We start from the raw sequence: 22,481 nt of genomic DNA, 5'->3' as shown, positions 1-22,481 counted from the left end.
AAATAGAGTATAAGAAAATGCAAAAATTGGATAGAGAGGGGACAATCATATTACTTTTTGCGCCTTGCTGATCCTCTGAGCTGCCCGATTATCTTTGGCCTTTTGCTAGAATGAGAAAAGTTACAAACATTTAATAATTCCATTTGTCACAAAACATCCTTCTAAACACAATGAATCAAATGTTAATCATTATCAAATGTCCAAATATGACATATTGAATGCTTGACACATAGTCTGTTTAGATGGAATGATTCAGCACTACTCACTAGATATGGAACCTTGTCAGCAGCTGACACTTTCCTCCAGATCTTCATGATCTGCTTACAGCGGCTCGCCCAGTCTGGAGCAGAAGAAATGTTAGGCAGCTGCAACAAACGGATAATAGATTCTGCACAGGACCATGACACGTCACACAAACCTGGGTAATCCTGTTTCAGATTCGGGAAATTGGTGTTAGCATAAAGAACAGGGGATATGGTGGAGAACTCGCCCAGCTCCTCATCTTTTTCCCAGCGCTGAAGGCTGCGCTGGTTGTAGGAAAGCCCATCGCCTTCTGCCTCTGTGGGAGTGGGTGGGGAGGAGGGGGTTGCAGGAGTGGAAGGAGTGGCCCATGGGCTCTCCTCTCCCCCATCTGGACTGAACAGTCCTCCTCTGTCCCTGTACAACAATAAAGGTTACATTAAATCTTCACAGAAAAAAACAGAAGACAAAATATTTTCAAACTACAAAAATATGGAGCAGTAAAATTGGAAAAAAAAAATCAAATATTGATCCTACCTCATGTCAAAGAAGGGAGGCTGAGAGAGGCCAGGAAATCCATCCATCATTCCAGCTGAGGGCAGGGAGCCTGGAAGAGATCATATTTGTTTTTTAAAACAAGCCTCACTTGAACTTTATTGAAGTTTTTAAGAGACAAAGCCTACAAACAAGGCTTTGATCAAAAATAAATAAATTAAAAACTGTAATTTAACACCTCATGTCGTCTTTCTTTCATTTAAAAAAAATTATGCATTTTTTTTTATACTGTATATCTTCAAGTAGTGGCCGGTCTCTAACTGACGCCGGGTTTACTAGGTGCTCGTTACTTCAGACGCCGGTCTCCAATAGTGGTCGGGCTCCTTTAAGAGACCCCCCCGCCCCTACGCCGGGTGTCTGCGATCGCCAAGAAACGCTCATTTGATCTAAACTTTGTGCTGTGGCAAACGCCAAACAACATTCTGGTGAGGAATCTGAGCGGTATTTTGGGGTGGATTCTAAACTTTTCAGGGAATGGGGCAATCAGATGAATGATGTAGAGAAGACACTGCAGAAAAAGGAGCAAACGGATTGGAAGAACTGGTTTGAACATGGATTATAAAGCAAAGATTTTTGATATGGAAGTTGATGATGCTTCAGAGTAAAGAAACGTTCCCTAATTAGAACATAATACAATGTCATCATTTAAAAAAAGTCTTGAAATGTTCATCTGGTGGTGTTGTTTGCATTTTGTAAGAGAATTTCCCCCCAAAATGAACCCCTTAAGCCATCCCCATTCTCTCTGTGATGGAATAAACAGTTTCCAATAGACGCCCGTCTCTAATAAACGCTGGGGCTACTGTTAGAATATATACAGTATTTTTTATACAAGCAGTCGTTTTCCACACCTGCAGGAAGGATTCTCTGTGGCAGGGAACTGCGATTTAGGTCTCCTTTACTGCCTTCCAAGATGGGCTTCATACCCCCTAAAGAAGAACCATCAGGAACTCCGAGAACCTTCTTAAAGAAGCGCTCCGAATCTTCACTCTCAACTGTGTGTGGAAGCCCTGTTAAGCAAAGCAGCAGTTCCAGCGATTCTTTTGAGTTTTCTGCTGCATGTTTCACATGCATGTGCACCTATCAACATGTAAAGAACATTACCGTCACTTTTTTCTGCATCGCAGTCTTGAGGATCAGTAGACATCTGCTCTCTTGAGGTTGAGGATGGTGTCGAGGTTCCTAAAAACGTCACAGTTTAAGCAGAGTGATGACAAAAACAGGAAACCAGAGGCTTCAATACTGAAGCCAAACTTACCTCTGCAGTCGCCAAGAGCCTGTGGGGGCTCGCCCCCTTCTTGTTTAAGGGGCAAACCGCCTTCCACCATAGAATCCTTGGGGTCGGCTATAGAGACAAACACAGAAGCAACGTGTCTGTCTTTTCCAGAAAAATGCATCACAAACATTTGGAAGCCCGTGGAGTTTCAGTTCGTGTTCTTACTTTCTGACGTGACATTTCTGACTGCTGCTGGTAAAGAAGGGCGGACAGGGCCTGCGCCTGGCCGCTGCCCAGGGACCATCATCACAGCTTTCTTACTGAAATCTATTAGTGTCTTCCCAAAGAAAGCTTCCTGTAAAAGAAAGAGAAAAGAGAAAATTTAACTCCAGGGAAATTTTACAGCCTGTTTGAGGAGCACTCTGTGAGATCACAAACCTGCAGATACGATGGAAACATGTCTTCAAGTTTGCCTCTCTTTCGGCCCCGGCGCTTCTTGGCCTGCTCCTCGCCTTCTGCTGCTTTGGGATCTAAGATGTTATCTATGTCAGGGTGGGGCCCTAAACATACAAAACCATCACGTTCAATTACCTATTCTCACAATAGTATCCTAAATTGTAGACTCTAAATATTCAAGAATGATGAAGACATCCAAACATGAATATTCTGGATTTGAAAGCATTGAAAGATTAATTTCAATGATTAATTCCTGTAATCATTGATTACAGTTTCATCTGAGTGACTAAATAACTGTGGACATTTTTGTTACGCTACACTAAAACCAGTCAGAGAATTTTAATATTCTGTAGCTGGAAATAATATGAATAAAGCTAAACGCTGACTATTAATGAAATAAAACTAAACTAATGAACGCATAAGTAAAATTGTTAAATACAGTTGCTGTCACCAACCTTCTTCGATGGTTCTTTCTATTGGCTGTCCATCTAAAGTGGTCTCTCCGGCCAGCTGGGCAAAGAACTCCTTCTTCATTCTCGTGTGACACTTCCTTTGTCGCACCATGAAGCCCCCGATCCCTGAGGCAATATGCAAATAAACAACCTGTGAGCTTTTTTCAGGAGCCTTAAGATGACATTTGTTGATGTTGCGGTAGGTTTACCAGGCCGGTATGGTTTCCTCTTCCTTTTTTTGCTGTCTTCCGTCTCCTCTGCTCCTCCTTTGAGGCCCTCGCAGTCAGCCATGCCTTCTGCACCTCCTTCAGCCCCGCCATCCCTGTCACCCCCTTCTCTGTCAGGGCTCCCCGGATGATCCATTTTGGACTCGCATTCCATGGGTTCCCCACAGCCTGGATGAAGACAAATAAGTGATTGATCCACATTTGAAACTTGCTCAGGAACCAGTGAATGCGCATAAAAAGTTCTAACCTTTTCCCTCCTCTCCTTCCCCTTCAACCTCTCTTAGATCCATTCCGTCAGAACCTCCTTCACAACACAGAGTGCCCAGACGGGAGCGACGCTGACGTCTCTTATGCAGAGGAGACATGGAGATGCTGCGAAGCAGGGACATGCCCGACTCGGTAAGCCACACACCCTCCAACCGATAGAACTGGGGTTCTGCGAAGTGACATCAAATACAAAGAGCCATTTTTAGCATGACAGAACAGGCATGAGACCAGATCATAAATAAGGAAAAGTCCCTTACCCGGCTCCTTAATTTTTATTGACGCCATAATGGCCGATTCCACTGTTGTGAGCAAGTGCAAATGTTATAAAAGGATAATTAGGTCACCAAAACAATCGAAAAATATCCAAAGCATTGGGGCTCACCAGCTGGTTTTGGAGCATATGGAGTGCAGGATGTGCATGCAAAGCCCTCATCAGAAGCTTGTTCCACCTCATCCTCTGTATACAGACTCTCACAGACAGCATGGACCCATCTGGAGGGAAACAAATACAACTTTACGGCTAGAAGTCATTCTTCAAAGAAAAAAGGGGAAAAAATGTAAATCAGCGATCTTTTCCGTGCCTAATGCCCGTACCAGCCCACTCATGGATATCTTATCTAATATAAGACATGCACTGACCCATTTTATTTTGGCTTCAAGCACATATCATCAGCAGTCACAGTGAGGATTTGGTATTAAGGTTTGCCTTGAATTCTTTGAGGTATTTTGCATATAAAACAGTAACCATAATAAGCAAAACTCCTTCAAGAAAAGGCTCTAAATTGGCTCTATAGGTGTTATAGGAAAAATAAAAACAGTTAGAAATGATAAAAGCTTAAGTCAAATGATAAGTTAAAAGTGAATTAAAGCTGTGATATTAGCCTAAAAAAACTTAGAACAGATGGCAAACGGTTTCCTTTCCATTTTCTATTTGAGCACCTTTGATTGTAAAAGCTTGGCACCCACCGATCGCAGTACTGACACTGCAGTAGCAGCTCTTCCTCCATGAAGTTTTCTCTGCAAACTGGACACGTAACGAGGCTGGCACACGGACCACAGTGAGTGTAATTGTTCTGCCACTCACAGTGGAAACCTGGTGAGTTGGAACCACACTGGACACAGCACACACACCTAGAACGAAGATGAGAGCATTCAACAAAAACATTCAGCCAAAGTGCAAAAAAGGGGATTCTAAACAGACGGGAAAAAAACATGAGCTTCTGAATTGTTCATGTAAAGTTGAAGCACAACCAATCCAGTATTTTACATAGTATGCAAATGTACATGTTCATTTTCATTTGACCCATTTCAAAGCTACAAGGCTGCATAAAATGTTGCATTTATTATATTATAGAGGAAGGGGGGGGGTTACCATTTGCACTTCCAACCCCCCTTTGGTACAGTGTGCAGGGGTGGATCCAGGCAGTAAGTATGATAGCTGACATCGCAGTCGTCACACAGCAGCAGACGAGAGGGGTCGGAGGCTTCTCCGCACACTTCACAAACAATACATTCCAAACAGCGCCAGCCCTTACGCAGCATCGTCTTGGTGATCTGCACAAGAGAGTCCCATCAAGCACTGAGGAGAAACACAGCGCTCAAAATGAAACTGGAGATGACAATGATCTTACTTTGCTGTTCACGCAGTAAGGGTGATAACACTGAGCACACTGAGCACAAGCTAGCAGCTGACCCTCCACACCCTTTCCAAAGCTGCCGCACACAACGCACATGTCCTGAAACAGAGGAGAGAGCGAGAGTCAAACAAACGCTTCATTTGCATTGAATGAAAGTAGCAACTGCAGGCACTTGCAGAGCAAATTGATGCAGATGAGTTTCCCTCAAAAACAGATCGTTCTGTTTCAGACACTCCATGGAAACAACTGATGGCAGCATTACACGAACCTGAACACCCCGAATGCCTTATTTTACTGTTTCGCCTAAATTTACATCTTTGTAAGTGGTTGTTATCCTGAACAGAATGCGGCCAGGTTTGCAGTCGCCCCATTGTTTTGGTCATGACAGTTTTGCACTAAGGTTTGGTCTTTCTGTTGCTCTCTGTGTTTGTAGTTAACCTATTTACAGGTTAAAATGCTAAGTGCTTTAAAAAATGGTTATTCCACTGCAATATTGTATTGATTATGTCTTAAGAAACACAGAGTAGTGAATGTAATGCATTATAAAAGGGAGGAGAAGAGGAGAGCACAGAGTGATGGGTTTAAACAAAGCACAACATGCAGTTTTGCATTAGGAGATTTCATTATTTTTAAGAGTAGAAAATAAATAGATATGTGGGTGGATTGCCAAACACTTGTATGAAGAGTTTTCTAAATCCAGTTGGTCAGCTTAGTTATTATTTTGTATGGAAAGCCTGAGGTTAAGAGGTCAAAACAAAGGCTGTACCTGGAGCAGGACAAATTTATCCGTGTTTGAGAAAAGCACCACGGTGTTCTGCATGGTGTCATCTTCCTCCTCCTCTTCCTCCTTACTTAGTCCAGTGTCTGAGGTCATGCTTAGCTGTAAAAGGAAAAATAAACAAATAAAGAGTTATTCTGTTAAGTAAAGTGGAATTATGGAATCTATAAGAATATGTACGATGGCAAATGAAACAGGAATGTTCCTAATGCTCTGCTGAGTGCTTTACAATGACCTAAAATGGATCTGAACAGTGCATTAACCTTACCAAGAAGGCATCAATGCAGGAAGCCATAGCTTTGAGTCTGGACCTCCCACCACGCCCTCTGCCGGCGCCACCACCGCGAGGTCGGCGCTTTCCAGGAAAACTACTGCTTCGACCCTTCAATTCAGAAGATTTAAATAAAATATATGTCAAACGTTGTTTTGTTTTTCTAAATCAGAAACAAACCAAGACACGAAATAGCAGAAGACTTTAAAGCACAAATGGCCAAAGAAGAATTCACCTGTTTGACCCTGGAGCGACCTGGAGATCCTCTCCGCCTTGCCTTCTCTCTGTCACTTCTGAACGGTTCAAACGGAAGCGAGTCATCGGTCTCTGTGAGCAAATTATCACCATGAGACCGACTACCAGGAACAAGGCCGGGCTCCATAGACAGCTGAAGATCAGGTTCCCCTGGAGAGCCCAAGAAGCCACTGCTGCTCTCATCCCCATGGCTAATACTGGACATGTCATCCAGCAGCAGCTCAGACTTAACCTCCTGCAGGTCCTGCTTTAAATCCACACCGTGTCTTTTAATTAACTCGTCATCCTCTTCCTCCTCTTCATCCTCAGATTGAGGAAGTAAACTTCCTTCTTCCATGTCCAGAGCAGAGACTGCTTCCTGGGTGTCCACCAGATTAGGAAACTGGGAGTCTGAGTCTGGGTATAGACTTCTCTCCTGTGTATAATTCATGGACAAAAGTTCTGTTTTGTCCATAGATACAGTTGGTGACTTGAAAGACTCCTTTCTAGATGGTTCCACGTCACTCATGTCCCCAGATTCACTCTGTGGGGTTTCCTGTTTAACCGTCTGAGTAGCCTCTAGGTTTTCCTGCTCCGTCTCCATCTCAACGTCTCTGGGATCTTGATTTAACGCTGGTGTTGGTTTGAGGCCGTCATTAGATGGGGATTCCACTTTGGGGCTGATAGGAGCAGTGGCTAGTCGTGTCTGGCTGAGAGGCTCTTCTGGTCTCTCATCGGTGGCAGGAAGACGCGGCCCCCTTTGCTCCGTTGTCGCACACTCTACATTTGGGGTTAAATATATGCGACTGTGAGCACCATCATCCTGGTTATTTTTTAAATCTGCTTTTCCACAATGTTTTCTGGGTTTACCTGTGGACACAAGTGGTGCAGGTGAGGTCTGACCTTCCATTGTCACGCGTAGTTCCCTCTCCACGCTTCTGTCCTCAATATGTGGTTGTGTAATAGGAGAAGATTCCACCCCTTAAAAGACAACAAACTTACCGAGTGCTCTTCAAACGTAAAATATCCTCAAACTACACTTTACGTACAACTTTACATGATTTTCCTGTAAGACCGATCTGCCTCAAAGTGCGAATTCAAACTTACCCAAATCCATGGGTGTCTGTTTTCCTGACTCATCTCCTGACTGAGCCGTCTCCAAGGTTCCTTTCTGTTCTGGCTTCTCTTTTACTAAATCCTCCCCCTCTTCAGGGACAGTGTCAGCACCTGTTTGGATTGTCGTCTCCTCGTTGGTCTGCACCTCCATCAAGCAGATTTTAGCCACAGGCTGCTGATCCTCTTTACAAAGCAGGCAAACTGCCTTGGCATCGACACCTTCCGTGAGTGAAGAGCATTCGCTGTGCATCCATCTAAGAGTGATCAGTTTGATCAAAACATGTACAATAGATACACACCGTCACACTGGCAACTCTGACTTCTAGTAAAAATGAAAAAAGAAAAAAAGCTAACCTGTGACAGAGGCTGCAGCACTGGAGGCTGACAGACGGGTTGTCAGGTTTGCTGCAAACGCAACAAATTGAGCTGCGATGATGCTGGCAGCCCTCGCACAAGGTGTAGCTCTCAAACCACTGGGCCGTGCCGGGCAGAACCAAACCGTGAACACCGCACTCCATACACACACGGCAACTCTGTCAAAATACAAAGGTTTGAAATTTACTAAATCACCCATGCCTGTTTAAAAAATAAAAACCTACTAACACATTTACAAATCCTGCTAAGGTAAACACAGATAAATATGACTTACTCTGCATTTCCAGCGGTCAGAGGGCACAGAATCCATGGCTGGCTGAAGACAGAAGGTGTGGCATCCTTTCTCACAAGAGTCACACACCAACATTTTGGAGTCTTCTCCTGGTTGTCTATAAAAAAAAGAATATAAGCAATTACCAAATAATACCACTAGGTGTTTAAAGAATGTAAACATTGTCCAAAAGGTTTGAGAAATTGACTTGTATTTAACTTATTATTTACTTAGAATTAACAGAAAGGACAAACCTGCAGGTCTGACACACTTTACACTCTGGACACTGCCATCCTGCTCGCAGAATTGGTGTGGCACCAGTGTCCAAACAGGTTGCATGATAATGTAAGCCACAGCCCGTGCAGAAAAGCAAGTCAGTGAGATCACCTGCAGAGTCGCACACCGCGCACCAAGAATCCTCCCCAGCTGCAAACACAACAAATCAATAGGTTTACAAAGCTGAACAGCAAAAACAAAAAAGAACATTTTGCACTTTTTCCGCAACACGTAATAAGGACAAGATTTTCGCAAGTCATACGGACATAAAAATTCAAGTATTTTTGTGTGGGATCCGCTGACCTAACTCCTCTGCCTTATTGAAGTGCTCCGGACAGAGAAGGAGCAACTCTTTCATGGACTGAAAGGATCCGCTGGCTGCAGAACAGGGGAAGTGGTAGAATCGAGTGCAGCCCTCTATGTGGCATCGTATAGTTGCACCAAACCTTTTGCAATATTCGCAAATCTGAAAAGAAGCAAGTGGTGGAAAATTACAGAAGGGTAAAGTTTTAGAAAGACTTCAGTTTTAGCTTTCATTATTTATTCCAAGTCAGAGAGTAATAATCGTACTTGTTGAGTCCCTGAGATAATAGCCTTATCCACATTCTCCAGTTCCTCATCCTCTGTCTGATTTACCCCCTCTGACCACGCTGCACACCAATGATGAACCCAACAACCACCTGGTAAAGATGAAGCAAAACATCAGCAAAAAAATAAATAAATAAAAAGATGAAACAGAGTATTAGAAAACATGTCTTAAGTTTAACCTGAGTCATCAAGGAGTGCTCTCAGACAAGGAGAGTCAGAAAATCCAATGGAAGACAGGTCATCATTTCCAGGCTTTGGCAGCTGGGAAGCTGATCTCTTGTGGGCTGGCCGCTCAAACGGCAGCTCAAAATATCTCAGTTCCCGCTGTCCGTGTAAGCTGCGCTCCAAACAGTTACAAAGCGCACAGACACGGACACTCTCTCTGTATGTATAAAAAACAAGTACAAATTAATAACCAACAAAAGCCTTCCTTTACCATCCAAGCAAAACTTGGTTGCCAACTATAAACAATCAATTGGGGATCATGCAAAACCCCTTTCTGATGTAAGAGAACAACTTACAAAGATGAGGCAGAGGAGACCGCCTTAATGTCAGACTCGTGAGCAGCAGAGCCTTTGGACAACTCCTCAGGTAAGACAGGCTGCCTTGCAGAAGCACTATCATCAGCTAGAGAATTGGAAAAGAAAAAAGTTAAATAAAAGCTATTTGAAAGAAAAAAAATACATCAAAATCACAATTTTTACTTGTTACGTTTATTTGTTTAACCTGTCGAATAATCTAAAAGAAAATGAAATGCATGTCCTTCTCTGTATTAGAAACGGACAATCCAAAAAGCACTTTTACCTGTTGGTTCAGAGTCATTCTCTTCGCAGTTTGATTTCTGCTCATCCATTCCCTGCTGCTGCTTTGATCTCTTTGGCAGAGATCTGGAAAAAAAAAAAGAATAAATACATCACTTCAAATTGTGAATTTTATCTTAGGAAATTACCTTGTAAAAACAAATCAAATTGTCTTAAACAACACAGTGAACTGTCATTTTATTATATTATGATTTTAAAAAATCTGTGTTTTTTTAATAGAAATAAAGAAAACGTTAAGACTTGTGTAGTATACCGGCTGATGTTCATCGTGAAACAACTCGATTACTTTTTATAAAATTATTTGTAGAAAAAAAGGGGAAATCAAACACTAAACTTCCAGCGATTGGAACTAGCCTTAAACTATTTAAAAATCCAGCCCAATAATGCGTCAACTAAAAATCTGGCACAACTATATCTTCACTTTAGATTATATCCTATGATCGGACGACGATTAGTAGAATGAAAACGCAAACTCAATAAGTAAGCGCGAAGGTTACGTGCGACCGAGCGCTCGAAATGTGCTTTATATATTCACATCTTTTACCAAGCAATGCATAATCCAAATAGTTGAGGTCTTTGAGGTCAAAAAGCCGGTGAACTATGCAACTATCATTATATTTTTTCTAAATAAAACAACCACAAATCGGGATACACAAAGGAAATTCAACTTCCGTATGTGCAGCTTCCTGTTGCAGCAGTGCTCCCTTCGGGCAGAACCTCGTCGAAGGCTATACAGTTCCGCTACAAGATTTGTGCAACCAAATATGGATAAACAAACACTGTATGTGTAAAAACACGAATTGGCTTTTATCGAAAAAGCAAAATAAAAAATATATATATATATATTTTTTTTTAATCCGGGTCCTCGTAACACGCAACATATCAGTCGATTCGCGGGTACACTCTGCTGCTCTTACAGCCTCGCCAGTATTTGTTTACATGGTTGTAAATCCCGTATGTAATCCCGAAAGTGAAAAAGAGACCGAGAAAAATTACCTTTCTTTTTACAGACTATAGTAATTACATTGTGACTTTTCTATAAAAAGAACTCCTATTCCAAATTCCTCCTTCCCATTTATTATAAAGTAATTAGAAAACCAAGCAGTAAAACTAGGACATAACAGATTTTTGATCACGGTCCTCTTTTTTTCTGTCAAAAGCAATTTTGAAGCACAAGATTAATTCTATAGTTTGTAGTCATTGTAATATAGTTTTAGATTATGCATATTTAAGCATGGAGACACATTGTACGATGTCACTTGTAACGAGAAAGTAGCAAGCATGAAACAATGAGAAGGACGGTGTGATTTGGTGAAAAAACATAAAAAGCCTTACAAATTGAGCCAGTTAGAACTACAGTAACTCGGCATCACATCGTTAAAAATAGCAAGAATACAAATGTAAAAAGATCTAGAGTAGAAAATGCAATATTATATCCAGCACATATTAAACTAAGGAATAATCTGGTGTCTTTTTGGGGGCTTGTTGTTCGTTCATACTAACGGCACATCCTAAATTACCACGGTAATGCTGCGCACAAAAGCGCGATTACAGTGAATTAAATGGTTTGAAAATGAAACCATAATGGATACACAATACAATGGCGATGTTTTAAATATACATGTTTACAACTCCGAAACATTGATTATATTTTTAGGAGTAAAGGCTAATTCACTGTGTTTGTTCTGACATTACGCGTGTGTTGTAAGCGCTGATCTAAACCGTTTTTGTGTCATCTCGTTATTTACACAGACATTAACTGCGAGCGTGTCCTGAAATTATTTTTAGCAAAAAAATAAATTGACGCTATATCATGATTGTTAGCACACGAGATCCTAGATATAGTGTTGCGACCATACACACATAGTATTTATGAGAGTTAAGACTTCAGTGTTAAAATCCTCTTTGCTTGTTTGTGTTATGTACCAAGAGTCGTGTGATTCGTTCAAGTGCCAATGTTAGATCTGGTAAGATTTTACATCCAAATTAAGTCCGTGCTAAGCACGACTATTCCTTAATGTAAACATCAACTTCAAGAGGTTTATTCAAACCAGCAAATAGACATGTCCATGTTACTGGCGACAAGCTGGTTTTGAAATGCTAACACAACTACATACAGTGACGTAGCATCAAAGTACAACGAAGAAATAATAAGACTGCATGTAATAATTCACACAGGTAGGCTTTCTTTTCAAAAGTGGCAGATGGTCAAACGGTGGATGAAAACGTCGACAGAGTTAACGCGAAACAACTACAAGTAAACGCAGAAGTAATTTAGCTAGCGCTCCAGCAACTAGATACCCCCCCTCATTTGGTCCAGACGAGTAGTTAAATGCTACCAATGGCAGAGCTAACAGCCGGTCTAAGGTCAGTCCTGATGTCTCAATCAAGGCATCATGTATGATGCAAAAAGTTCAGAAATGTCGTAAATGTGCCCGCTTACCTCACACAAACGGTACCGTCTCCTCGTGCATCAGCAAAATCCAAAGAGCCCCACAAAGTCCAGAATTGCGGATGGTCGCTTCATTTTAAGTACCGGACTAACGCTTCGGCTAGCCGGTTGCTGTGGGAGTGGGGGAAGTGCAGCACGGTGGCGGAAGGCAGGCTGTGCTAGCTCTCCAACCAGATGGACAGTCACCAACCTAACCAACGACCAGCGCTCACTATCAAGTGGTTGTACAGCGTCGGGGAACTGTTAAGCACAAACACATGTCGAAAAGCCAATCCACCACCTACAAAAACGTTTCTAGGCTTCAAGCAATGGCTCCGTGGTAGTAAATTTAGCTTGAATGCTAACATCAGTTAGCTTTAGTGCTGTTCTGGAATCTCACTGGCGAGGTCGTTGAGGCAAGTTTGCACGAAAACTGGGTTTTCGGAAAGCACAGTCCCAGACTTTGTAGCAAGCGAAAGAAAGGCCGGTTTCTTTGAGTTATGGTGACCGACAGGATACTTATCGACCAACATTCGCAGCTAAAGTTTACATGGATATCCTCGTTTGGGTCACTTGCATCTCTTCACTAAACTGCGCTGCGTCCTCACTCGGTTGTTCCGCTAAAGTTGCTAGCCGTGTTCGACAAAAACAACTACGTCAAAATAAAACACAAGTCGTGTCAAAGGAACAAAGAGAAAAGCCATTCATTTTCGGCTAATCGCTCAACTATTCTGTGGGATAATTACACAGTGTGCATGAAGCATTTTAATCTGGCGAATCGATAGCAGCAGCAAATGATGGTGGATGCTAAATATTAGGTCATTAGATTTTCGGAAGCCATTTTTATTAAATCGTTATTATTGGAACTTCAAGGCTGTCACGGTGGCCGCTGAGCGCTTCTACTGTTAAAAACAAGCTGCCTTCGAAATTTCGACGTCTTTTTTTGCTTTATTTTTATGTATACATTTTTTCTTTCATTATTCACCAAAAAACAAATGTACAGTACTCTGCTGCCTGTATAATGTATTTTTGCAATCGTGAAGTAATCCCGTTTTTAACCATGTTTCTGTGAATGTACTTTGCATTTAGGACATTTAGGACATTTGTTATTGAAGAATTATAAATAATATCCTTGAAACTTAAGAAATTCCTTATACAGTCCTCTCAAAAATAATGGAAAAACCAGATTTCATCTTTAATTCTTCCACAAATTTGTCTTGTATTTGAAGATAGTAAAGTATTCTGTAGTTTGTGGTAGTTATTTTGCTATTTAGGGCAAAACTACCACTAAAACAGCTGAGGAATGAACAGAATATGGTGTTTTTTTAACATGTTCTTGCCATGTTTTTCTGACGATGGAGGACATTTCTAAAGAAAATTAAGTTTGAAATTGCATTTCTGTGTGTTTAATTCAAATCATCGTGAATAATGAGCAGAGGGAAAAAATGCAGTAGAATAAAGATCATATTTGTGATTAGTATAGGCGGGCTACAAGCTCCCTGCTCCATACCATGATGCATCCGCAGACAAATAGATCCATGTACGTCTTTGTTTTCCTCGTCTGAGCTGGAATCTGGATCAAAACTGTACAGCTGGATAACCCTGACATTGTTCTTTTTTTATTTTTTTAACTGCTAATGTTTGGTTGGGGTTGTGAGGGGCAGTGAGCTAGTGGGAGAGCGTGTAAACAGATGGATGACGGGAAGTGGAGGTAGACTTTCCCCTCGCCAACAGTCCCACTCACAACTACTGCTTCTCTGCAGAAACTATGTCCTACAATTGACAGCGTTTGTTTATTTTTTTCAGCTAAAAACAGCGTAATCATAAATAAAAGAACACTGGGAACGCTTTTAAAGTGGATCAAAAGATGACTGGAGCGGTACTTGAAATAATAAACTATATTTTTTGGAAATCATGCAGAAAAGATCAGCCCAGATTTACTATTTATATATGGGTTTTTTTTGTAGGTATCTTTCACACAATTTGACACAAAAATATTTTCTTATTGTTGGTTTCTACAATCTCTGGTTCTGTAGTGACCAAAGCAACAACCACCCCCTGTCATCTTTTAATAAACCCACAGTAAAAAATAAAAGGAAAATTCCCCTGGGGCAGTACACCTATTACAGCAGGTCTAATGTCATTGAGGTGATACTATGAATTTACAGAAAATGAGGTTGGGTAAGCATTGCAAGGAGGTCATTGATTTAATTCATATCAGGTCCTGACATACCTTAGAAAAGAGCACCTGTTTGTACCTGGATGTAAGTGTTGAGAGAGAAGAAACTGTACTAAAAGCATTAAATATGAAGTGAATTTTGATGCTGACACTTTGAATTCTTCCTTGTCTTGCTGTAATTAAGCACACAGTGGATTAATGTGAGCAAGCAGAAGGTGTTCATACGTCAGAGACGTACACACATTTATTTTCCAGATTTACACTTGCTAAAGAACATCGGATTGACAAACCTTAACTTTCATCATTTTTTTGTGCAAAACATTTGTATATAAAGATATAAATGGTTAGTCAGTAGAAGACAAACCAGTTACATTTTTTTAGAGCTTTTTTCATAAATTTCTTCCAGAAACATTCATTCAAATCTGTATTTAACTAATTTTTTAAACAGAAAGAGAAGTTGCACCATTCTTGTGAACAGAAAGACAAACAAATACCTTCATTTCTATCATTTGTTGCAGTTCTTACCAGATAAAAATTTTTACCTGCACTTGTGTGTGTAGAGGAAGTGGGGATCTACCTTCCCCCTTCAGGAAGTCAGGCCCTTTGATTTCACTAAATGTGATTATGGTGTGTTTCATTTGACCGCAGTGTTAGAGAATCACTTTACCTGAATGTGGGGTGAGCACGTTTTAATGTTGAAAACAGGTTATTACAGTTCCAACCAGCAGGATTACTTAACTCTCCATTCAGCTTTAGGAAAATTGGATTAGATTTTGGGGGGGCTGAGACCAGTTTAGAAAGCAGCAGTTGATTGGTCAGTGGATGTAAATAGAGGGTGGTTTTATGAGAGCAGGCCGCTCCTATTGGTCAGCAACTGAAGCCAGTGCTTTCCCATCTGGCTCCTGTGTTTGTAATGATAATCCCCTAGAATACCTTCACAGATGTTTAAGGCAGAACACAAACCAAAAGAGAACACACATTTTTTAAAAATAAAGATTTGTAATAGATTTGTAATAAAACCATAAGAGAATAAATAAAAAAAAATAAGTGCATAATTAGGTAATTGATTGTTAATTGATTATGTTAATATTATGGCTTTATTTTCAGCTAATTGATTTTTGACACTGTTTTTAAATTATTTTGGTAAATATTATGTTTTTGGTTGTCTTTGAAGACAATCTTTAGTAATAAAAAAGACTCCCATACTATTCCTAAATATAACTTACTACCACAATAGAACTACTTGATGTGTAATTATCGGTATTACACATTAAATCAATGTTTAGAAGTCATATTTTATGGATTACATTGGTCTGCAACTGAAATTTGAGGGTTTTGGCATTATCAGATCCTCCACTAGAGGGCGCAGGAGTTAATATTTGTCCACAGCTTTCAATTCTTAAGAACTTTAAAAATGTAAAGTTTTTTTTTTTAAGTAAATCAAATTTTGGAGTGTGAGACATTGAACAAAAGTAACAATCTATGAGTGTGATACTTTAAAAAAGCAATCAGCTCCCTCTGACATTCTAAAAGAAAAACTAAGCTAATGAGGTGAAAAGGTCTGAAAATGTCAAAGTGGAGCGAAAGTGAGGGGAATATTAAGTAAGTCTTGGCTTCTCATTAACTTGTAAACTCTTAAATTTGCCACTGGGAAATAGCTGCAGTGAGTTACATGCACCAAACAGGAACTCGTTGTACTTAAAATGGTTACAATGTCTTTATCAAGGACAATAGGTTACTTCACACATTGAAAACAATTGGTGAGTTGCTTCATTAAAATAATACTTTTATTTGTTTTATATCATAACACCATGTCAGTTCATACAATACAAGTGGTGTATTTATAAAAAAAGGAACATATACGCATATATTATTCAGAAAGTACAAAAATAAAGATTCTGTTGCTATGGAAATTCATTCTTTTTCTATTTGAACAACATTTATCCCTTTTTAAGTGAAATACTTTCAAAAAATGAGTGATGTACAAATGTAAAAGGTCATTTAAGCATTGTCTGACAAGCTCTTTTGACGTCATGATGTTGTTAGCATTTTTTGTATTATAATACATTAAAGTACTAACATTGCACAGAAATGTATTTTTTTTTGTTTCAGGATTTTAAGGATAGAATAAATTGGAGTCTAACAAGACCCATGCAAATCTGTACAGTAACCTGGCATACCAGTGAATTTTTGACAAGCGCTTCTCTTGAATTTTCATCCTGAAAGGTTCAGTAAGATTATTATGTTTGTGTAGAAAACCCTCATTTATACCTTCTTTCTTTATGGTCAAAGTGCTAAAATGTGACCTAATGTTTGTCAGAGATATTGAACCAGTTGTGGTTTGATCTGCTGCTTCTGCCCAAAGTAGCTCCTTCAAGGAATAAAAGAGTCTCAGAGGTCCAAAGGCCCAGTGTGCAAGTCTGTGATCCTCCACCAGTGCATAGCTGGAGGCCAGCACCCTGTCAACAAACAAGGTTCCAGCTTCTGTCAAGGGCGCATACACTCCCACACTTTCTGCAACTGAAACCGAGACGATGGGGGACGGCAGGGTTTGACTGTCTGCTGTGCTGATGAGGACACAGTCTCCCGTTTTGGCCCTGCTAGCAAAACGAGCCTGGTACTCGCTTATGTCATGTCCGCAGTTTGGGGCTAAGAAGACTAAGTGATGCGGAGTGAGGACCAGTGTGTACCCCTCTTCGGTCTCCAGAGACAGAAACGTAGACACGCTTTCCTGGTCCTGGTGAAGAAAGGAAAGGACTCGAGTGTACACCACCTGACCCGTGTCGGACAAAGCCATGACCCTGTCGCCAGGAGCCAGTGAGGACAAAGTCTTCTGCCTTCCCCCAGCAAGAGTAACCCGGGCCCAGCCAGGGAAACAGCCCCCTCTCTCCACAGCAACAGAATGGTCTGCAGGAGGATGAGCAGAAAAAACATTATCCCTAAAACATATTGGCTTAAATAACTTCATTTACTGAAGTTGTTATTCTTAAACCTACCCGCCTTCACTGAACAATGAACGTGATACTTGGACTCATAGTGGACCCAGTCGAAGCCGGCCTCCACGGCCAGCTGGGCCAAAAGGCCGTACTTCTCGGTTTCCCTGTCATCAGTGGTTATATCCACTGCCCGGCCTTCGTAGTGAAGAGAGCCTTGAGGGTGGTGACCATCTTCATCCCAGGCCTCTGTCACACGCAAGTGAACCCCAGGCCACTGGTTCATCACTGCAATGGCCAGCCTGTTCAGGCAGTCCTTACATCGCTGGAACAGAAAGAGCAGCAGACGGCTTGAGTTTGGCACAGCGAGGCACAGATTTGTGGACTGGTTCCACGTGCAGTACACCGGCTTCAAAACACAATAAAAAGGAGTGTAGAAAGACCTCAACTTAACATATTTGTCATCTGAAAGGTGGAGCTGTTATTGCGCTTTACCCTCCCAATGAATGCTGCGGGGGATATTCTAGCAAGACGTGATTATGGATTTTAACAGATTCATTTTATCTGATTTATTCACGTCTAAAGTGTAGAATTAAAAAGAAAAAGCATTAATTTAATCTTTTGTTTGTTTCTATAGCTAAAAAATAAGGATAAAAAATGCAGATTTTAATGTAAAATAGAACAAATCAGACCTATTTATTAAACAATAAACATCCATAGTTTTTTTGAGACTCATAAATGGGTGTAATTTAAATGTATCTTTTCTTTATAAGGTTTAACGGACTACTATTTAACAAGTTAAGGGTGGGTTCCTGGTTTCTATTCATAGGACAGGGTTTATGAGAAGGTCACATTTTCTTTTGTGTACTTTCTTAGTCTTTTTATTTATTTAGGGCCAATCCTCCCATCTTTGGTCACTTCATCCACACCAGATGGTATGCATGCTCTGTGGGCCAGATTCTGCTAAAGAAATGGGCATGTTTAATCGTTGATTAAAAACAGGAGTTTTACCACCGCCTACAATGCAATGGGAAGGTGCACCTTACAGACGGCTGTCAGGAACACTCAGCAGAAGAAGACCGTCATTCCTTAGTGCCCTCATTGGCTCTCACCCTAAGACCTTTTGTCTGCTGGCATCCAAACACACAATTTCTCCTCTACTCCGCTAAAGGCTGCCTCAACCTTATTCAAACAATCAGAGTGCAAGAAGTTTCCTACTGTAGCCAGTTTTGCGCATTCTTTGGCCTTTTCAACAGAGTGACAGAATAATCAAGGCCATTCTCTGCCTTTCCAGATTGTTCCAGGCTTGAGCTACTTGTTTTCACCCCAGGGACATTTGATCAAATATGCGCCCAGTGACTCTTAACACCCCCGTGGGCCATAATGTTACAGACTGTGTCAGCATTGTCGCAAAAGTGGCAAGTTGGAGAAGAAAACGATGACGTCTGCATCTGAGGTGATACAGTCGTCTTCTCCCGTATGCGTTTGCACTTGTGACTGGCAGCGCAGCAGAATTTGTAAGCTGATGGCGTGAAAGTGAAAGAAGGAAGCAGCAGAAGAACGTGTGAGCAGGAGAACAGTGCAGAAGAAGGCTAAGGTTGAAAGGATAGAGCAGGGCAGAGGGGAAGAATGTATGGGCACAGGCTTGGGAATGTGACAGCAAGAGTGAGGGACAGAAAACAAACTGGGTAGATTTCTCTCGCAGTGTCATTGAAGAGAGGCGCTTCATTGTCACAACTACAATAGTTGCCTTTCCAACGGTGCCATTACTTCAGCAGGCGGGAATTTTGTATAGGCGACCCTTTGGAGTCACCAAACGACGCACAAAGAGCGTCTTTCACATCTGGGCAAAAAAACAGGGGGCACATGCACACATATGAGGGCACACATGTACAACTACAGATTTCCATCAAATACAATCACTCTGGGAAGGAAAGAAACACACATTTTAGTCCCGAACAATCACAATCATTGCTGAGCTGATGGATATTCCCAAGCATGTTGGTGAAAAAAAAGCAATCAGAATAGAAGTTTCAGGGCATCAAAGCATTGTGAGTGGTCACCTATATGCTTCCTCTTGGAGGCCAACTGAGAGTCAGTCCTATGAATGGCTCTATTTCTAGTAAAAGATTAAAAGAGTTCTAGTTGAGAGACTCAGGTTCATTAGGGGGGCGGTGTTTATCTCTGGGAAGGGAGGCAAAGTTTGGTTAAAACTTACACAGGCTGCGTTGAGCATTTGTTTCATTTAAGAGCCAAGCACAGGCAGGTAAGTTTAGAAACATGAAAGAAAATCATGAACTTTTTCCATGAGGCTGTCAGATACCACCAACTCCTGTTAAGAAGAAGTTAGATTTTTTATAAATGCAAAAATATGTCATTTTTGGAGAAGAAAGCTTCTCTTAGTTGATCAGGTTTCCCCATTTGATGCCCAAAAAATACAATTCAGTAACACCTGGGTTGTCATAAGAGTTAATGGAATTGAATGATCCCCTGTTCTCACCTTAGTCATGAGGCGGTCTGCGTCGGTGTTCTCCTCATCTTTGAAGACAATGTCTGGATTGTAGTTGCACACCAGTTCATTAAAGCGCTCGGAGTCGCGTGTGATCTTGCCCTCTGCTCTTCCACTGGCCCCGAGGTTGTTTTCCGAGAAGTTTGGGAAAAACTGCTTGTAGTGCATGGCTGTGAGTTTCCTGGGCCTGGAGCGGATGCCATAGCCAGGGCCTGGTCCGCATCCCTCAACCAGCCACACACAGGTCCACGCAGCAAGCAGACAAAGCTGAACCAGACGGGCCCAACAGAACTGCTTCATTGATGAGGATGAGGGCTCCCAGGACTCAGAGGCTCACAGAGGCTACAGGTTTGTGATTGCAACTGAATGATGGTCAAATCTGGGTCCATTCCAATTCATGGATTATTGATGCTGATATGTTAATGATAAAAAATTACAGAATAAAGTTTCTGCTCAATAAGACACATTTTGTTTTTTCATTGTCTGTCATTGAAATGTAACTGTCCTTATGTATGTTGATTACACACAAGCAAAAACTGTTCAACAAGGATCTGATTGGCTGAACCGCTTTAGAAGTTTGGTCTCACTTGTTGTAAAAACAGAATCGTGTCTTGCAGCATTAGTTTCAGCAGCAGGCTGTGAAACTGGGAACTTCCTGCGTCCTCCAGAAGGACCTGCACGGTGACAGGTGGACGTTTCTGCTCACTTACCGCTTCTGTCTCCACGCACTTTCAAAACCTGACGCGCACTGGAAGCCAGATGGCTCCAAATTCCCCCCCAAAAAAGAAAAAGAAAAAGAAAGGAAAAAGGCAGCCGCTGCGCTCTGAGAGTCCCGCTCACATCCAGGCGCTCATGCTGACTGCTCCTCTAATTTTCTCCTCTGTCTTCGCCTCCTGACGCGTCCCAGCGCTCCTGGCCACCTTGCACCGGCCATTGGGTCTTATTAGCGTCCGGACAAGATTGCCCTCCCTTCCTCTATGCGCTCCCACCGCGACAGCACACGCCTCTAATTCAACCGTACAAAGAACATGTGATGCTCTCACAATGACCCTAACACCCTCCAGCTATTCACCTACTATTTTTGGCCAGATGACACTTTCATCTTTTTGGGGGGTTTTCCCAATGTTTTCCTTTGACATTTTACATTTCTGCTTAAAGTATTACAATAAATGAGAAAAATGGTCTCATTTGCTTGTAGCACATCCTTGTTTTGTCTACACCCATCTGAGTCACACTTGAGTTATAATCAGGCAGAGTTGAAGGTGAGGACCTAAGATTGAGCACAAGTGTCCAGCCTTGACACATTTGACCATGACTTAGAGTGCAGCCTTCCTGTCTTTAGGGAACAAGCGTGACCCTCCCCAAACCCCTCTTGATACCCACTAACCCCTCTAAGACCTTTTTTACTGGAAACACCCCATTTTTTTACGTTTTTATCCAGCTCCAAACAATGGCTGTGAGACGCATAAATAGTGTCAGATAATGCTAAAGAGGCAGCAGAAGAGGAGAATGTAAAGGGTGGGACATTGTAATCACGCAAGGAAGCTTAAATTAATGGCTGATTGAAGGTCAGAGTGCAACCGTGTTATCTGCTGCTTCATGGAGAAGACAGATTTCAGGGTTGTTGGATTTTTAAAAATAGTTTTTAAACACAGAATGAATATAAAGTTTTGGATAAACCTTTAAATTTCTCATATTTGATCAACTGGAGGTCACAGAGCTCCATACAGGCTTTGTGGTAAGTCATCCTTTTTCAGGGGGAAGTTTCCAGATGATCCCAGGATGTTGTGAGGAGGGGTTGCACCCAAAGCTGCATCTTCCTGTCCTTATGGTAAACACAGAGGAGGGTTCAATCTCGCTCCAGCGAGGCAGATGAGAGATGTCAGCCTTCGTAACAAATGCAGGGAATGACTCAATCGAAAAAAGCAACAAACACTTTGGCATCTACAATTACCCACACCAATGTTTCTCTTCAAAGGAATTCAAGAAAAAAGAATTTCCATCAGGCATAAAAGGGAAAGGAAGGAAACTGACATCTGTGGGTTTGAGATGGAAATAAAGTCATTATTAGTTTTTATTTTGGTGCCCCTGTCCTCCTCCCTCCCCCTGACTCTCTTTTGACTCTTAGTGTTTTACTCCCCCATTTCAGGATGGGAGTACATGGCTGAGTGAATGGTTTGGTTTCCTGCAATGCCTCAGCACAGAAAACGAGACCTTTCCTGCTCGAGTTGGCTCCACCTCCAAGCCGTTTTTAAAAGCGTTCACCTGCACTGATGTTCAAATACAGGATGAACCTGGAGATTAGACTTTCTTTGATTTGTAGAGACGTTAATGACTTACAGAAAGACTGATTACTCACTTATAACTGCAAACCAGTGTGCTCTCTCCAGCAAGTGCGGTCAAGGATGACATTAGGAATCTCTTTGGAATGCACGTGTTAAAACGTATTCTCATATTGAGAGCTGCTTTGTAATCTTTTGTGACATGTCTCAAAGGGCTGAATACACAATCTGCAGGCTTCACGTCCACAGATGGAGGCCACCATGAGGGTACAGAATAAAGGAAAGTCAGAGAGCTGCCATTTCCCTCTTCTTTTCCAGTCCACACTCACATTCTTATTTCCAGCCACAGCTGCACCACCCTCTCCACTGT

The 22,481-nt window shown here is 41.5% G+C and overlaps 2 protein-coding genes across 6 annotated transcripts in view; both read right to left on the bottom strand.

The window, feature by feature from the left end:
• The window catches only part of kmt2d (lysine (K)-specific methyltransferase 2D), a 29,629-nt gene extending 16,579 nt beyond the window's left edge, over positions 1-13,050 (bottom strand). Inside the window, exons 1-31 of one of the 5 annotated variants that reach the window (XM_011477091.4) lie at positions 12,221-13,050; positions 9,761-9,843; positions 9,478-9,583; positions 9,136-9,338; positions 8,939-9,048; positions 8,672-8,834; positions 8,347-8,518; positions 8,096-8,210; positions 7,801-7,979; positions 7,438-7,700; positions 7,201-7,311; positions 6,332-7,110; positions 6,094-6,207; positions 5,814-5,927; positions 5,042-5,146; positions 4,783-4,964; positions 4,377-4,541; positions 3,793-3,902; positions 3,668-3,709; positions 3,391-3,579; positions 3,126-3,311; positions 2,920-3,042; positions 2,447-2,568; positions 2,234-2,363; positions 2,051-2,137; positions 1,897-1,974; positions 1,644-1,802; positions 778-847; positions 419-657; positions 267-340; positions 55-105 (exon numbers count right to left, since the gene is read on the bottom strand). In XM_011477091.4, coding sequence (XP_011475393.1) covers positions 55-105; positions 267-340; positions 419-657; positions 778-847; positions 1,644-1,802; positions 1,897-1,974; positions 2,051-2,137; positions 2,234-2,363; positions 2,447-2,568; positions 2,920-3,042; positions 3,126-3,311; positions 3,391-3,579; positions 3,668-3,709; positions 3,793-3,902; positions 4,377-4,541; positions 4,783-4,964; positions 5,042-5,146; positions 5,814-5,927; positions 6,094-6,207; positions 6,332-7,110; positions 7,201-7,311; positions 7,438-7,700; positions 7,801-7,979; positions 8,096-8,210; positions 8,347-8,518; positions 8,672-8,834; positions 8,939-9,048; positions 9,136-9,338; positions 9,478-9,583; positions 9,761-9,809 — 4,590 coding nt within the window. In that variant the 5' untranslated portion in view covers positions 9,810-9,843; positions 12,221-13,050. Of the gene's footprint in view, positions 1-54; positions 106-266; positions 341-418; positions 658-777; positions 848-1,643; positions 1,803-1,896; positions 1,975-2,050; positions 2,138-2,233; positions 2,364-2,446; positions 2,569-2,919; positions 3,043-3,125; positions 3,312-3,390; positions 3,580-3,667; positions 3,710-3,792; positions 3,903-4,376; positions 4,542-4,782; positions 4,965-5,041; positions 5,147-5,813; positions 5,928-6,093; positions 6,208-6,331; positions 7,312-7,437; positions 7,701-7,800; positions 7,980-8,095; positions 8,211-8,346; positions 8,519-8,671; positions 8,835-8,938; positions 9,049-9,135; positions 9,339-9,477; positions 9,584-9,760; positions 9,844-10,321; positions 10,477-12,220 lie in introns of those variants that run through there. The other 4 variants (XM_020704649.3, XM_020704648.3, XM_078950624.1 and 1 more) reach the window with 4 other exon arrangements.
• Positions 13,051-16,152: 3,102 nt separating this feature from the next.
• Positions 16,153-20,678, bottom strand: dhh (desert hedgehog signaling molecule). The gene is made up of 4 exons (XM_020704652.3): positions 20,540-20,678; positions 19,821-20,240; positions 17,384-17,645; positions 16,153-17,294 (listed from the first exon to the last, which is right to left on the bottom strand). Exons 2-4 carry the CDS (start codon positions 20,127-20,129, stop codon positions 16,504-16,506), a joined length of 1,362 nt encoding a protein of 453 aa, XP_020560311.1. The 5' UTR covers positions 20,130-20,240; positions 20,540-20,678; the 3' UTR covers positions 16,153-16,503.
• Positions 20,679-22,481: the final 1,803 nt, after the last annotated feature.

This window comes from Oryzias latipes, chromosome 7 (assembly GCF_053564925.1).
Source record: "Oryzias latipes strain Hd-rR chromosome 7, Olatipes_Hd-rR_3.1".
NCBI classification, from domain to species: domain Eukaryota; kingdom Metazoa; phylum Chordata; class Actinopteri; order Beloniformes; family Adrianichthyidae; genus Oryzias; species Oryzias latipes.
This window is presented reverse-complemented; position numbering and strand designations above follow the sequence as displayed.